Below are 14,073 nucleotides of genomic sequence, written 5' to 3'. Positions count from 1 at the left end.
AGATAGGCCTAGTATTTCTTTGAGAATCCTCAACCAACATTCTACCTTCGGCTATATTTAGTAACCGTACATTGCTTCAACAAGACCTGCTACTCAAAATGAAAGCAATTCCTCTCAGTACCATGTGCCTCACCGAATAAGAAATAATATGACATCAAAACACCTATGTGAAAAATGAACTGCTCCATCCCCATCAGATGAGGAACCAAGACAGAAGTAAATCCAGAATTATGAGAGTTTCAATCAACTGAATTAATCACAAAAAAGCCTGAATGATCCACCTAGGTGTAACATTTTACATAGCAAAAGTAAAGTTGTATTTACGGCCAAGAGTTCTGAGCAATTCACAGCAAATTTTGCTTCAAGCACACTACCCAAGGCATAGCAAAATTAAGGAAAAGACACAGCTCATCTGACCTGTGCAAATGAAGTTGTACTCAGCACTAAAATAAAAACAAAACAGAATGCTACCTTTCTTATGTTGCTATTTCGGGTCATGAACATTCCATTTATAATGAAACCAATATCAGTTTGCCAACCATAACTTAAAAATTTTGACTTGAGCATTAACTCAGTTTTGCTCAAGACAGGGAAGTGAACGTATAATGAACTTTTTCCTCTTAACGCAAAGTGAAAGCCAGCAAGATTAAGCCTGAAATAATTGGGAGGTGTGCCAGGATGAGGAGGTAGCAAAGTATTGCTCTTATCCTTTCCCTCTGGCCCAAGCTAAACACTGTGAAAAAGGAACAGCATTCAAAGTAACAAAATACAATTCACATGTCATATTAATACTCTTGAAGTAGGGGCAGAAACATCATAGTACCACACACATTATCAAATGGTAAACAGACCAGCACAAGTAACACAGATACAAATAACAGAGCACTGGAAATAAAACAAAGCCAATCAGAATCATAGAATGGTTTGTGTTGGAAGGGACGTTAAAGATCATCCAGTTCCAGCCCCCCAGCCATAGAAAGCGACATCGTCCAACTAGGACCAGGATGCTAAAAACCCCATCCAAACTGGCCTTTAATCCTTCCAGGAATAGGGTATTCACAATTTCTCTGGGCAACTTGTTCCAAATAGCTTAGTCCTTCGGGATTAGGATTTCATTTCAGGTTGACAATTCACTGTCAAAGTGGAAGAAGCTATTGCATTAACACATCCCATAGGTACAGGGTAATTAAATGCACAAGTAATTGTAACAGAAGCATGAATCTAGTAATCTGTAATCATTAATACCATTTCTACACTTCACTGAAATTACACAACAGGCTTTGTTTATTAGACTTATAGGATAATCTTTATTATTATAGTATTACTGTTTTATTGTCTTTAAAAAGCATACAGTGCTTTTTTTCTTTTAAAGAGAGGAAATAAACAGGCTGACATAAGTCACTGCTCAAGTCACCCATGAAAAGACGAAAAAAGACCCCCAGAAACAAGTCTGTGCATAGGCAGCACAACCCTGCTACTGAGTCCCAAGATCATCTCCCCTCTACACAACAGGCAAGAAACAACATAAGGAGCCAAGGAGAATTTTGCGGACTACTGGCACAAAGTACTGAGGGAGGACCTATTGTTTTAGATATTTAACAGCATAATTTATATAGTCTAGAGTAGTTCAGAGGGAGAAAGAGAAGAACAAAAGCAAGAAAAAGAATTATATACAAAGAGTTTACTAAGTGAAGGAAAAAGGGAAAAACCACCCCTAAGTGATGCAAAGTCATCACCTCCTGCCAGCAGACTGATGCCCAACCAGTGTCCAAGCAACCGCTACTGTGAAAAAAAATATTCCCCAGTTTTTTATTGCTGAGTGTGACGCTACATGGCATGAAGTATCTCTCTGATCAATCTGAGTCAGCTGTTCCAGCTGCATCTCCTGCCAACCTCTTGCCCACCTCCATCCTTTCATTGGAGAAAAGGCCAAGCAAGAAACCAAACTCCTTGACACTATGCAAGCAGTGTTCAACAACAACACTGGTCTGAAACCAACACACTTTCAGTGATAAAACTAAAACACAGCATCATGAGCAGCTAAGAAAAGTGATGCCACCAAAGTCCAATACAGTACACCAAGGAACAGAATAAATTCATTTAGAAATTTGCTCCCAGTGCAACCATCCTTACCAGGGACAGACAGGTCAGACATCCCTCAAAGAAGGGAACCAGATTTTTTTTTTCCAACTCATGATCACTTTTAGCAGAATGGCTTTCCTAACATACTTCAATATGGCACCATGCAACAAAGATTACCATTCTACTTTGAAAACTGACAAGACTCTTCCCTCCCTGCCCAGCTGACTGGAACACAGCATCTATGATACTGTCAAAGAAGCAGATATTAGGAAGCTATTAGGAAGAAATTTTTTGCTGCAAGGGTGGTGTGCAGGTTGCCCAGAGATGTCATGGATGCCCTATCACTGGAGGTGTTCAAGGCCAAGCTGGATGGATCTTTCAGCAACCTGATCTAGCAGAAGGTATCCTTGCCCATGGCAGAGGGGTTGAAACTGGATGATCTTCAAGGTCCCCCTTCCAACCCAACCCATTCTAGGATTCTAAGACAGTCCACAGCAATTATGAAGCAACAGAAGATAATATCCATCTCCGCTATCCCAACCTGAATCCTCAGTGGAACAGGAACTGGAAGAATCAATGAAAATCCAATTGCTACCTACTTAAGAACCTGAGCAGCAAGGAGGAAAACTTCATTGGACCAAATTACCCATTTACAGCACATTTACAACTCATTTTGGTTTAATAAAGAAACATACAAAGAATCTACAGTAGTTTTTTGGCAGGATCTATAGTTTTGTCCACAAGCAAGTTGAAAGTACCTAAAATGGAAATTACCACTCAAATTTGAGCATTATTTTTCAACACTGCAATAGTCTTGCTCACCTTTGCCCCTGTAATATCTAAGCTTAACAAAAAAAACTGTAAGCACTGCCAGTTTTATCTTGAAGGTTATTTCTAAAAAGGATAAAAACTATTAGCTGTGTATATAGTTTCATTTAAAAAATTATCATGCAAGTTCTTGATAAATTTCAATTAAAAATGAATACATAACAGAGCAAAAGTTTAAAACAATGAAGTCTACAACACTGAACAGCAACAACAAACAAGTTTTTCTCCACACCTTGTGATAGTTCAAACTGTGCAAAAGCCACATGCACAAAAGCAAATTTCTTGCAGTTCAGCCTGGCCAGATGGAATTGGTCCCGTGCCTCCTCTGGATCTTGAAGACTGTAAAGATAGCATACCAATAGTTACATGAGGTGAAAAGCTGGACTAACAAGGATCAATTTCAAGCAATCCCTCTAAAGGCAAAGTTTTGCTTCTTCATTAGAGCCATTAATGAAGGACAAATAACAAAAACTTAAAAAGCTAATAACTTGAAGATATCAAGTTGACCCTTCCCAAGAAACGATGTGCTCAAACCCAATGAGAAAGACTGAGGACTCATTCTTTGTCTGTTGTCATTATTCCTCAAAATATGCACATATCCCCTCAGAACACCCACTGATACCTTCCACGTTACATGCTGACACCATCGAGAAAAAAAATCTCCATTCTTCCAGATGCACCCACTCCTATACTAAGGAGATTGCAAGGCAAGGGGACAGGGAGGAGATAGCTTTAGAAACACCAAGTGTGGAACAATGTATCATGTTAATCAAGTCAGAAGAAATATTACATATGCTATTAGTTATAAACTACAGCAATATGGTCACAAAGTTCACAAGCCACTATATTAAAACCATACTGAACAGCAAAGTCTTGCTACAGGTTATGAGCAATTTTACCCAAATTGTGCGATTCCCTTAGCAGAGAAGCAGAAGGAAGCTGTTTCTGTTGGTACAACTGTAATACCATACCTATAGAAGACTAGGATGCAACAAGACCATTTACCCAATAGCTACCTCCATCTAAGGTTCTATGAGAACATTGACTCCTTACAAGATGTACACAAGTAATTCCGTTTTCCCCATACTCAGAAGTAACAGTTAAACTTTTTAGCACAAGGTGCATTTAAGTCCATTTTCCACAGACCCACTGAAAGCAGCAATAGCAAAAATGCTATAATTAAAAAAATGTATAGATTATGCCACAGAGTCCAGATAAGATACTTCATTTTTAGGTTCCTTTACTTTTACTAAATTTTAATCCCAGTTTTACATTCACCCATACATTGTTAAGTAGGATAGAGGTGCTTACACACAGTACACCATTATTTAAATATTTCAGAGGACCTACAATTTAAGTAAATACTTGACAAGATAGAAAAGACCCAAATCTATAACACTATGAAATAATAAATTACATTTCAATTTACTCCCTCCTCCTTTTATACATATATATGTTTATATATATATATATATATAAAAGTTACTTTAACACTTTTTAGCAAAATCCACAATGAAAAAAAAAGGAATTTCTCCCCAAATTCCACCCTGATCCAACAGGTAAGCAAAGGTAGTATCTGGAAGTACAAGCAATGAAAAATTTATGATAGTGGCTTAAAAAAATAAGTACAGAAAAATAGAAAACAAAGCTAAAATGAATGTACTTCCAGCAGAATCCTGTGGAATTAAGAATGAAAAAAGTGCCCATTATACTTTAGGGATGTTACTGGACTCCAGCAAACTTAATAAACTCAGCTGTGATCATCCAAAGCAATAGGAGGCACAGAATAACCCATCTGCAGGCAAAGTCAGACTAATACAAATTAAGCAGTAATATGTGAATTACATTCACCTTGAAAAAGCATGTTAAAATTTAAGTTCCCGTGGAAAGCAGCAACACCTCAGACAACAATATGCAGAACAAGACCTAGCATTAGCAATAGGCATCAAGTGCCACATGATTGATGGCACTGTGCTGCAGCCAGAGGCAGTAGATGGAAAGCAAGCCTGGCATGGCCAATGTTTAATACAGATAATCAGACACAGCTGGCTATTCAACCTTTGCCCGCTTCAGAGTACATTACTGGGTTCTTCAAACAACCTCAGTATCATAATAGGTCAAAAGGTTTTGTCATAGCCAGGCTCCAGCTAGAGAAGACAAAGACAAAACAGGTCCAGTGCCAAGAACAGAATAATCCAGCTTTGATCAGAAGAAAACTAATAAAAACAGACCCTAAAATCTCAAGCTATTGTCACTGCTTCTGAAGTTTGTGATGCTCTGACTTGCTTGCTTTTCCTGTTCAATGGAATATCTGGGAGAACAGCAAACAAACCCTACTGAGGAGCAACCTACATCTCCCACTGAAGACAGTATCATCAGAGCACCTATATGTCAAAGCATTACTCCGCTCGCAATAGCTAAAAAATAAGTCAGAAGCACTCCAGAAGGGAAGTCATGAAATGAGAGGATTTTATTTAACAGAAGCTAAAGCTGAGTAGAGAGAAAGTGTATACCAGTAGACAAGCTAACAGCCAGGAACAGAGAAGGTGAGTCTGAAACACTAGGGAAATATCAAACACCAATAAAACTCTGAGCAATAAGTGAACACAAATACAAAAGATCCAAATAAGCACTCGATGATTAACTTAACATTAATATCCAAAAACTACAGACAAGCAACATTTTTTATAACATCTCAATCAAATAGCTCTGAACAATCTTTTTCATTAGCATACACAAAATGTACGTACTGTGGAGGCAACAGATAAACTGACTAGCCAAAGCTGCTCGTTTTAAGGAAAACATTCCCATTCAAAGTGATAATTTGTGGCAGAAACCACTAACAAAACCCAGCTATTTTTATCATCTTATTCTAATTCAGAATTCTGAATATACATTCTTAAATTTAAAAGTGAAACTTCATACTTACGCCTTCAACTCGGCAAATCTCACAAGAATGCGAGCATAGCTCTCATCTTGACTATGCTTTTCTGCAGGTAATGCAGTCACTGCTTGACTGTAGCGACCAATGAGTCTATTCAGTAAGCTAACATCTGTCTGAGGAAGGCCCTTTTTCTCCAGCCTAAGCAAAAAAGAGAGCCAATCTTCTGGATTATTTGTTGTCATCATTATCTGATTAACAGTCCCAGAGTTATCTGACAGAAAAATAACAAAAGGATATTGATTAAAACTGCAGCAAACATGAACAGAAAAAAATACTTTTCATAAATTTTTTACGCAAGATGACTAATGATTACTTTTTTTAATACAAGATTAGAGCAACACAGTTAACTAAAGAAATAAGATGAAACATGGTCATTAATATTGAAGAAACGCTAAACCTTAAATACTTTCAGTTGATGGCTCTTTCACTCTGTCTAGATTAAGATCAGTTGTGTAACTGACAGAGTAACATACCTGTCGTATCAGCTGAGATTTTAGTACAGTTAAATTCATCTGTGATATTGTCTTCATTTCTGTATTTGTTTTTCAAGTCTCTAACTCTGTTCATGATTGAGGCAATTTGTGGCAATCCTCTTTCACTTAACTCCTCCTCCTCCATCTGCAAACAGAAGGTTAAAAACCAGGGAAGTTACTGAAGAACACTGTTACAGCTCACCTTAACTGGAATTACCATGGGAGAGCCTCTCGTGTATATTTTGCAGATTAACCAAGACTCAACCACATTATGTAACAAATACTCTATTAAGCCTTTGTCAATGTAGTTACACAAGTAAACTTCTTAGCAGAAGCCAACACAGATGAGCAAAAGGAATCGGGATTTAATTGATCTGCCCAAATACCAGTCCATCCTTCACAGCAGCCCTTTCCAATAAGGTATATCCAATGTTTGAATAAAAGGAGAGTGGAATGTGCTGCCTGAATATCAGAGTCTATAGTATTAGCTCACCGCTTGAATCCATAGATTTGAATGGCTAAAAGGCAAACCTCCTCCTAGCCATATACTCCTGCCACTTCTCTTTAATAAACAGCGATGGAACAAGTATTTGTCATATTTCATTGTGACCTGGCTTGGGGACAAACCTCAACAGAAAACTACATAAACAGGAAGAGCTTTCAGCTTCTTGCTTGATGTTTTTCCTGCTCTCTCAACCGTGTCACCATACAGACAAGTGAAAGAAAAGGCAGAAAGGAGAGACTTCCATTTCATGAAACCTGTAAGGCTGAGTTAGACTACCTTAGACATGTCTCCCCCAACACCTCTATTAAAGGTAAATATTTCACAAATGGAAAGAAAAAGTGATTCTATGAACTTGAAATTTAATCAATATTTTTTCTAATCAAGGGGGTATAACAGTAGAAATAAGTCCCAAAACGTAGAAGATACTTAAAGCCCACCTTCTAGCATTACTTCCTCTCTGTAATGGGAATGTCAATTTTTTATTTGACACACTGTTGGACAGTGAGATGTACTCTGGAAAATATCAGTTTATACTTGTTATGCCTCAGTTTATACTTATTATGTTAACATTATGCTTCTCTGAAGGAGCATTTACTGTGGTGCACTTATTTATGCCACCAAGAGTCTAAATCAAACACCTCGAGATAGTTCCTCATTGTAGTTGTCACTAATTGTCATTGTTACAAAATTTTACCACTTAGATGTCTATTCAAAAGAATCCATCCTAAGAGACTACACAAATATAGACAAACCACTGAATACAGGTCAACCAGTAACCAGATATGTAACAAATTACTGTACTATATTGCTTGTAATAAATAATTTTCAAATTTGTATCAATTCCTAGCTGGAATATCTGCTTTATTATGAAGAGGAAACTTTCTATGTTTAACCTTTCTATAGTCTCTCTGTTCAGGAAGGGCAAACTCTCATGCATATTTCCAAAGAACACAGCATATTACTTCCTCTAAGCATGCAATAGCATCACTGACATATGGCAGCTTACTAACAAAAAGGTTTTCTTTACTCAGAGGTCTGCTACACAAACCTCTCTCTGTATGCCTACATTTAACTAACATCTTGCAAGTTAATTCAATATAATTCAGTCTTAAAACAATTATAAAGCTTCATATGCTGAGGCACATAGAAAACATGGAGGCGATTGGTGACAGCCAGCATGGCTTCACTAAGGGCAAATCATGCCCGATAGATTTGGTGGCTTTTTATGATGGGGCTACAGCACTGATGGATAAGGGAAGAGTAACTACCTGGACTTGTGCAAAGCATTTGATATCCCGCACAAACTGCTTGTCTCTAACTTGGAGAGACATGGATTTGATAGATGGACCACTCAGTGGATAAGCAATTAGCTGGGTGGTTGCATTTGGAGAGTTGTGGTCAGTGGCTCAACATCCAAGTGTAGACCGGTGACAAGTGGTGTTAAACAGGGGTCAGTCAGTTTTAGTACCAGCGTTGCTTAACAGTTTTGTCAGAGACATGGACAGTGGGACTGAGGGCATCCTCAGCAAGTTTGCCAACACCACCAAGCAGTGTGGTGCAGTCAACATGCTGGAGGGAAGGGATACCATCCAGAGGGATCTTCAGGCTTGAGAGGTGAGCCTGTGCAAACCTCATGAAGTTCGACAAGGCCAAATGCAATGTCCTGCACCCGGGCTGGGGCAATCCCAAGCACAAATACAGGCTGGAGAGAGAATGGATTGAGAGTAACTCTTAAGAAAAAGAATTGGGGGTACTGGAGGATGAGAAGCTCAACGTGAGCTGGCAATGTGTGCTCACAGCCCAGAAAGCCAACCATATCCTGGGCTGCATCAAAAGAAACGTGGCCAGCAGGTTGAGGGACATCATTCTGACCCCTTTCTCTGCTTTCGTGAGACCCCCACCCAGAGTACTGTGTCCAGCTCCAGGGCCTCTAACACAAGAGGAACATCGACATGTTGAGGTAAGTCCAAAGGAGAGCCATGATGATGAGAGGGCTGAAGCACCTCCCCTGGCAGGGCACACTGAGATCTGGGGTTGTTGAGCCTACAGAGGAGAAGGCTCTGGGAAGACCTTATAGCAGCATTCCATAATATAAAGGGGCCTAACAAGAAAGCTGGGGAGGGACTTTTTACAAGGCCATGCAGTGATATGATGAGGGGGGACAGCTTTAAACTGAAAGAGGACAGATTCAAATTAGATATTAGGAAGAAATTCTTTGCTATGAGCGTGATGGGGCACTGGAGCAGGCTGCCCTGAGAAGTTATGGATGCCCCATCCCTGGAGGTGTTCAAGGCCAGGTTGGATGGGGCTTCGAGTGACCTGACCCAGGATGAACTAGATGGTCTTTAAGGTACCTTCCAACCCAACACGTTCTATGACTCTACGATTACAACTAACATTGTGTTGGAGAAGTGTGAACAAAATTGGCTGGGAGTGGGCGAAGTCATAGACAAATACCCAACTTCAAAGCTCTTCTCATGGTTAGCAATGAAGACAGGAAAATATATGGAAATTACCACTGCTTTTACATATAAGCCAAACAAAACAGTGAATATGTCATGGTAAACCTTCACAGAATTAAGGCAGTGATAAAATAAGGATGAACTACACATCTCTGCCTGAAGAGTTCAGGAGAAAAATTGTATCAGTCACAAAACAAACATATACCTTAAAAAACACAACATGCACCTACAGCATTATTTTGCAGTTTCACAGTAAAAGGACTCTGCCGTCTTCTCACCACAAGATGAGAAAGTCACAATACTACAAGTTTAATATACACACAGAAATGTGAGAAGATATTTTGGGTGAAAAGTCCAGCAAAGATGGGATTATTTCTAAAGAACAAGCTAACTACGTAAGGGCTTGCAAGTTCCTACCTAAGCACAAATCAGGGCAGAGCGCACACAGGTCGGTTAAAGTGCATTCAAGTACAAGAAAGAATGAATATAGGGAAAAACATAAAAACAAAGTTAAGTTAAAGATTAGTATCACTGAAGATGGGGTTTGGAAAAGTTAAAACATTTAAGCCTTTTATAACAGAAGCTTAACTATGAAATGCTATATATAAGTGCTTGCAACCATTTATTAGGCTGGAAATTTAAATCTAGGTTTGCAGTTGTTAACATGCCAAAATAAATGTAAGAACTGTTATGCCACTGACCCTCAAATCTCAATTAATATATCAGAGCACATTGGTACTCAAAATTTATGTACTGACTATAAGGCTCTAACTTTCAGATGGACACAGGCTAGCAAAGACACAAATTAAACTACACTAAAATGATAATTGTCCAGCACTTCATTAGAAGATTTGAGAGCTCTACCAATCAATACATGCTGAAAACCACTGCTACAGTGAAGTGTCTGTTAAGGATACATAAAGCTTGGAGTTTTTTTCCAGCAGAGCTAGTGAAATAACACAAAAATACACAGCAATTTCAATAGATGTATCACAGGCAAAAGCCTGTGAGAAAAATGGCCTTTTCCTTAATTGATACTTTCACATTTGAGGCAGCTTCTCAACTCACATCCCTTTCCCATCACAATAATCCACTAATATTAAAAATCTACAAACACAATAACCAATCATGAATATACAGCAAGGTATATGGAAGTCTCAGAGGGATGTAGTTACTTCCTACATTATGTAGACTAATCTGCATACCAAAAGCAAATTAACTTCTATATCTTCTCTGTTCGGCACAAACTTAACTCATCCTGATGATTCCCTTCCTCTAGATGCCCCTACAGCTTTAATGAGTGGCACGTGCCCAATATACAGCAAGCAGACAAAGTTCAGACCACAACAGAAGTCAGAGGCTTGAATTCAACAGTTCTAGGACAAAGCTCGCGGAAAGGGAGGTCCTCACAGGCTTTACCTCCCACAAAATTAGTCTCTTCTTCCACTTTACAGCCTGTTCCTCCACAGGAACTGCTATATGCAATTCCCCAAAAGGGTAAATACCTAAAACCAGAAGTGTTCTGCAGGTACATATCCATAAAGCCAAAATGAACTGTAATCCTGTTAGCATCCTTTTACTTTACCTAAAGGTTTAGCACACAATAAGCTGCTTGCCTCAGGTAACAGCAATTAGTTTAAGTAAGATTTCAGTAAGTGGAAGAGGATTCATACCCTCCTTCGTTCAAAGGGTTATTGCCAAAGACAAGAGACACCTATTTTTTGGCTTCTAAAAGGACACAGATTTAGAGGTTTAAACACTTTTTTTTTTTAAGGAACTCACGCCACATCCTCGGCTTAGATTGTTCCAAGACTGGCTCTGTAACCTGTTCCCATCTTCTGGGGATCACGTTGCCAAAACTTCCATAGCTGATAACAGCAGCAAACACTGTTCACAGGCCATTCTCCTACTTATGATGGGGGGGGAGGTAAGAAATCCATTTGTCTCTTCATAAGGAAGATTCTGGTACCTATTGCAGTTTTGCCTTTTGTAAATATAATAGAAACGGCTACAGGAACTCAGTACTCCAAATGTCCTCTTTATGAGGGAGAATATCCTTAAAAATCTGTCCTTGAACTGTACCCACTCCCTCAAAGTATGGATGAAGTCAGCTTCTCCAGAACCCAAAGCACCAAGATCAAAAGAAACTTAACTCACAATTAGTTACACCATTATCTCTTATTACAACCATAATCACTAACAATTCTCAGATAGATTTCATTTTTCAAACACAATATTTATATTTTTCTCAGCAACGTAAAAGGCTTATTCTTTTTGCAGGGATAGCTTGCCAAGTGTAGTAGATAAAAAAAATTATTTGCTGCATAAATATGATGTTAACTTTCATGAATACATATCAAACTTACATTTCTGGTGCGGTGCTTAACTGTTCGGGGCTCAACACACAAAGAAGAGAAAATCTCTTCTTAAGAATGGATATGCCTTGTCAAAAAGATACCGTGGATGACTGTCAGGGTACCTCAGATGATCCAAAGAATCCAGCAAAAGCAAGAAACGTAGCTCTCCATCCTGAAGCAATTCCTGTGAATCAAAACCAGAATAGTTGGACATCGAAAAGTAAATACTAAGTATTTATTATAAGTAAATACTAAGTAAATACTAAGCATAGCTTGTAAATTTACTTAATCTTCATGACATGCCAGAAATAGTTTCCATTAAATCAATAAAACAATTCTTAGCTAGGAATAAAAGCTCAGAGACTACTTTTGGACTGAGAGCAAACACAGTAGCCACCTTCTTCTACAGTACTTCCATTATTCTGTCTATATATTCAGTTCAAGATTTAATAGTGCTCACCATTTACACAGACACATATACTTGCATGTATGTACAGAAAATGCTGTCAGTTACAGGAAGCAGAACTATCTCCAAGTGCAGTTATATCAACATTGTTTAAATACACTACGGTACTACTGAAGACCCTTCCTGAACATTGGAATCTATCACATGGACATTTAAGTGTTTAAAAGTTCCTGCCCTCAGGATTTTGCCACCTTGGTCCAAGGCAAGGAAGACTGCAAGCATTCTGTAAGTATTACAGCAGGAATTAGTTTTTATTTCTGTTTTGGAGGAAAAAAGTACTAGCCTGCACACTGCTGAGTTTCTTTAAAGCCCACGGGAAGCCCTGAAAGCAGACGACCTCCTTCTTGAAAGATACAAGCTTTCAGGCTGAAGCCTAAACAGCAAATTGCATAGCAGGAATGTGACAGAAATCCTGTGACTTTTGTTTACTCCAGACAGGGTTACTAGAAAGAGTCAGGCTAATTTTTTCCTTAAACCTTCACCAAAATCAGAATTCAGATGAAGTGACAAAGGCCCTTCAAATCCTATCCAGCGCGAGTTCCCTTCTTACCCTATCACAGAATCACAAGGTTGGAAAGGACCCATTGGATCATCGAGTCCAACCATTCCTAACACTCCCTAAACCATGTCCCTAAGCACTTCATCCACCCGTTCCTTAAACACCTCCAGGGAAGGCGACTCGACCACCTCCCTGGGCAGCCTGTGTATGACACCCTAATTACAAGACCGCATTAGGAGATTATTAATTAGTTTTCTAACTAGACAGCCTTGATTACTTACTTCTAACCTTTTCCCTACGGCAGAGTACACTTCTCTCCTTTATCCAGTCACCATTTCCCAAAAAACACACAGAAACACAATGATTTTTAAGCCTAACCCAGGGCTTAAAAAAAACCTATATATGTGCATGATCTGTGCTTGGTTTTGTTTACAAGTCCTAAAGCCCAAAATTGGATTTTCTTAAAGGGAAACTGAAGGAAGAAATGATTTGTTATAAGCTGCTAACCTATTATATATTTGAATAGTATGTATAGTTTTCGTTATTTTAGAACTAAAATATAGGATTTGCTTGAATAATAACTTTTAGCTAGCCTGGATACTTATGCTTAAATAAGGAATTTTAACAAGGCTGCCATTAGAAAGAATGGGAAATAATGTCACTGTAACTAATTAAGCCAGATGACAAGGACTAGCACAATGATAAGAAAAAGAACCACCAGCTAGACTACACATCAGCAAGAAATCCTTCACACCGAGGGTAGTGAGGCACTGGCACAGGTTGCTCAGGGAAGCTGTGGATGACCCATCTCTGGGGGTGTTCAAGACCAGGCTGGACATGGCCTTGAGCAGCCTGGTCTGGTGGGAGGTGTCCCTGCTTGTGGCAGGGGGTTTGGAACTGGACGGGCTTTAAGGTCCCTTCCAACCCAAACCATTCTATAATTCTACAAATTAGCACCAAGCACAGGTCTGCTTTGTATCTCTTCCTAGAAAGTGCTACTCCTCAGCCTAACTGAAGACAGGGCGAGCGGGAATGGCCTCAAGTTGCACCAGGGGACGTTCAGATTGGACATTAGGAAAAAATTTCTAATGGGTTATAAGACACTGGAACAGGATGTCCAGGAAGGTGGTTGAGTCACCATCCCTGGAGGTGTTTAAAAGACAGGTAGATGAGTTTCTTAGGGATATGATTTAGTAGTGAACAAGTATGTTTGGGCTGGATGATCTCGAAAATCTTCTCCAACCAAGCACGATTCTACAACTTGCAGGACTGCTGTTCTCACCCTGTTACACCTGATCACGCGTTGCCAAGCCTGCAGCTAACTGCCTTGGGCACAATTACTTCTTCATTGAGTTCAGTAGTACAACAAACTAAAATAAGAAAGAAAAACACGCGCAGGCACCCAGGGAAAAAACACACAAGCGTTGAACACAGGGGGAAAAAAACCCCACAAGCAT

The 14,073-nt window shown here is 39.1% G+C and overlaps 1 protein-coding gene across 1 annotated transcript in view; it reads right to left on the bottom strand.

Moving 5' to 3' along the window:
- TTK (TTK protein kinase) overlaps positions 1–14,073 on the bottom strand; it is a 33,653-nt gene that overhangs the window by 19,202 nt on the left and 378 nt on the right. The window contains exons 2-5 of the mRNA XM_054063659.1: positions 11,661–11,835; positions 6,328–6,472; positions 5,840–6,065; positions 3,143–3,249 (exon numbers count right to left, since the gene is read on the bottom strand). Coding sequence (XP_053919634.1) covers positions 3,143–3,249; positions 5,840–6,065; positions 6,328–6,472 — 478 coding nt within the window. The 5' untranslated portion in view covers positions 11,661–11,835. The remainder of the gene's footprint in view (positions 1–3,142; positions 3,250–5,839; positions 6,066–6,327; positions 6,473–11,660; positions 11,836–14,073) is intronic.

The sequence above is a fragment of the Cuculus canorus genome, chromosome 3 (genome assembly GCF_017976375.1).
Source record: "Cuculus canorus isolate bCucCan1 chromosome 3, bCucCan1.pri, whole genome shotgun sequence".
In the NCBI taxonomy this organism is placed as follows: domain Eukaryota; kingdom Metazoa; phylum Chordata; class Aves; order Cuculiformes; family Cuculidae; genus Cuculus; species Cuculus canorus.
The sequence above is the reverse complement of the archived record's forward strand: the minus strand, read 5'-3'. Positions and strand labels throughout refer to the sequence as shown.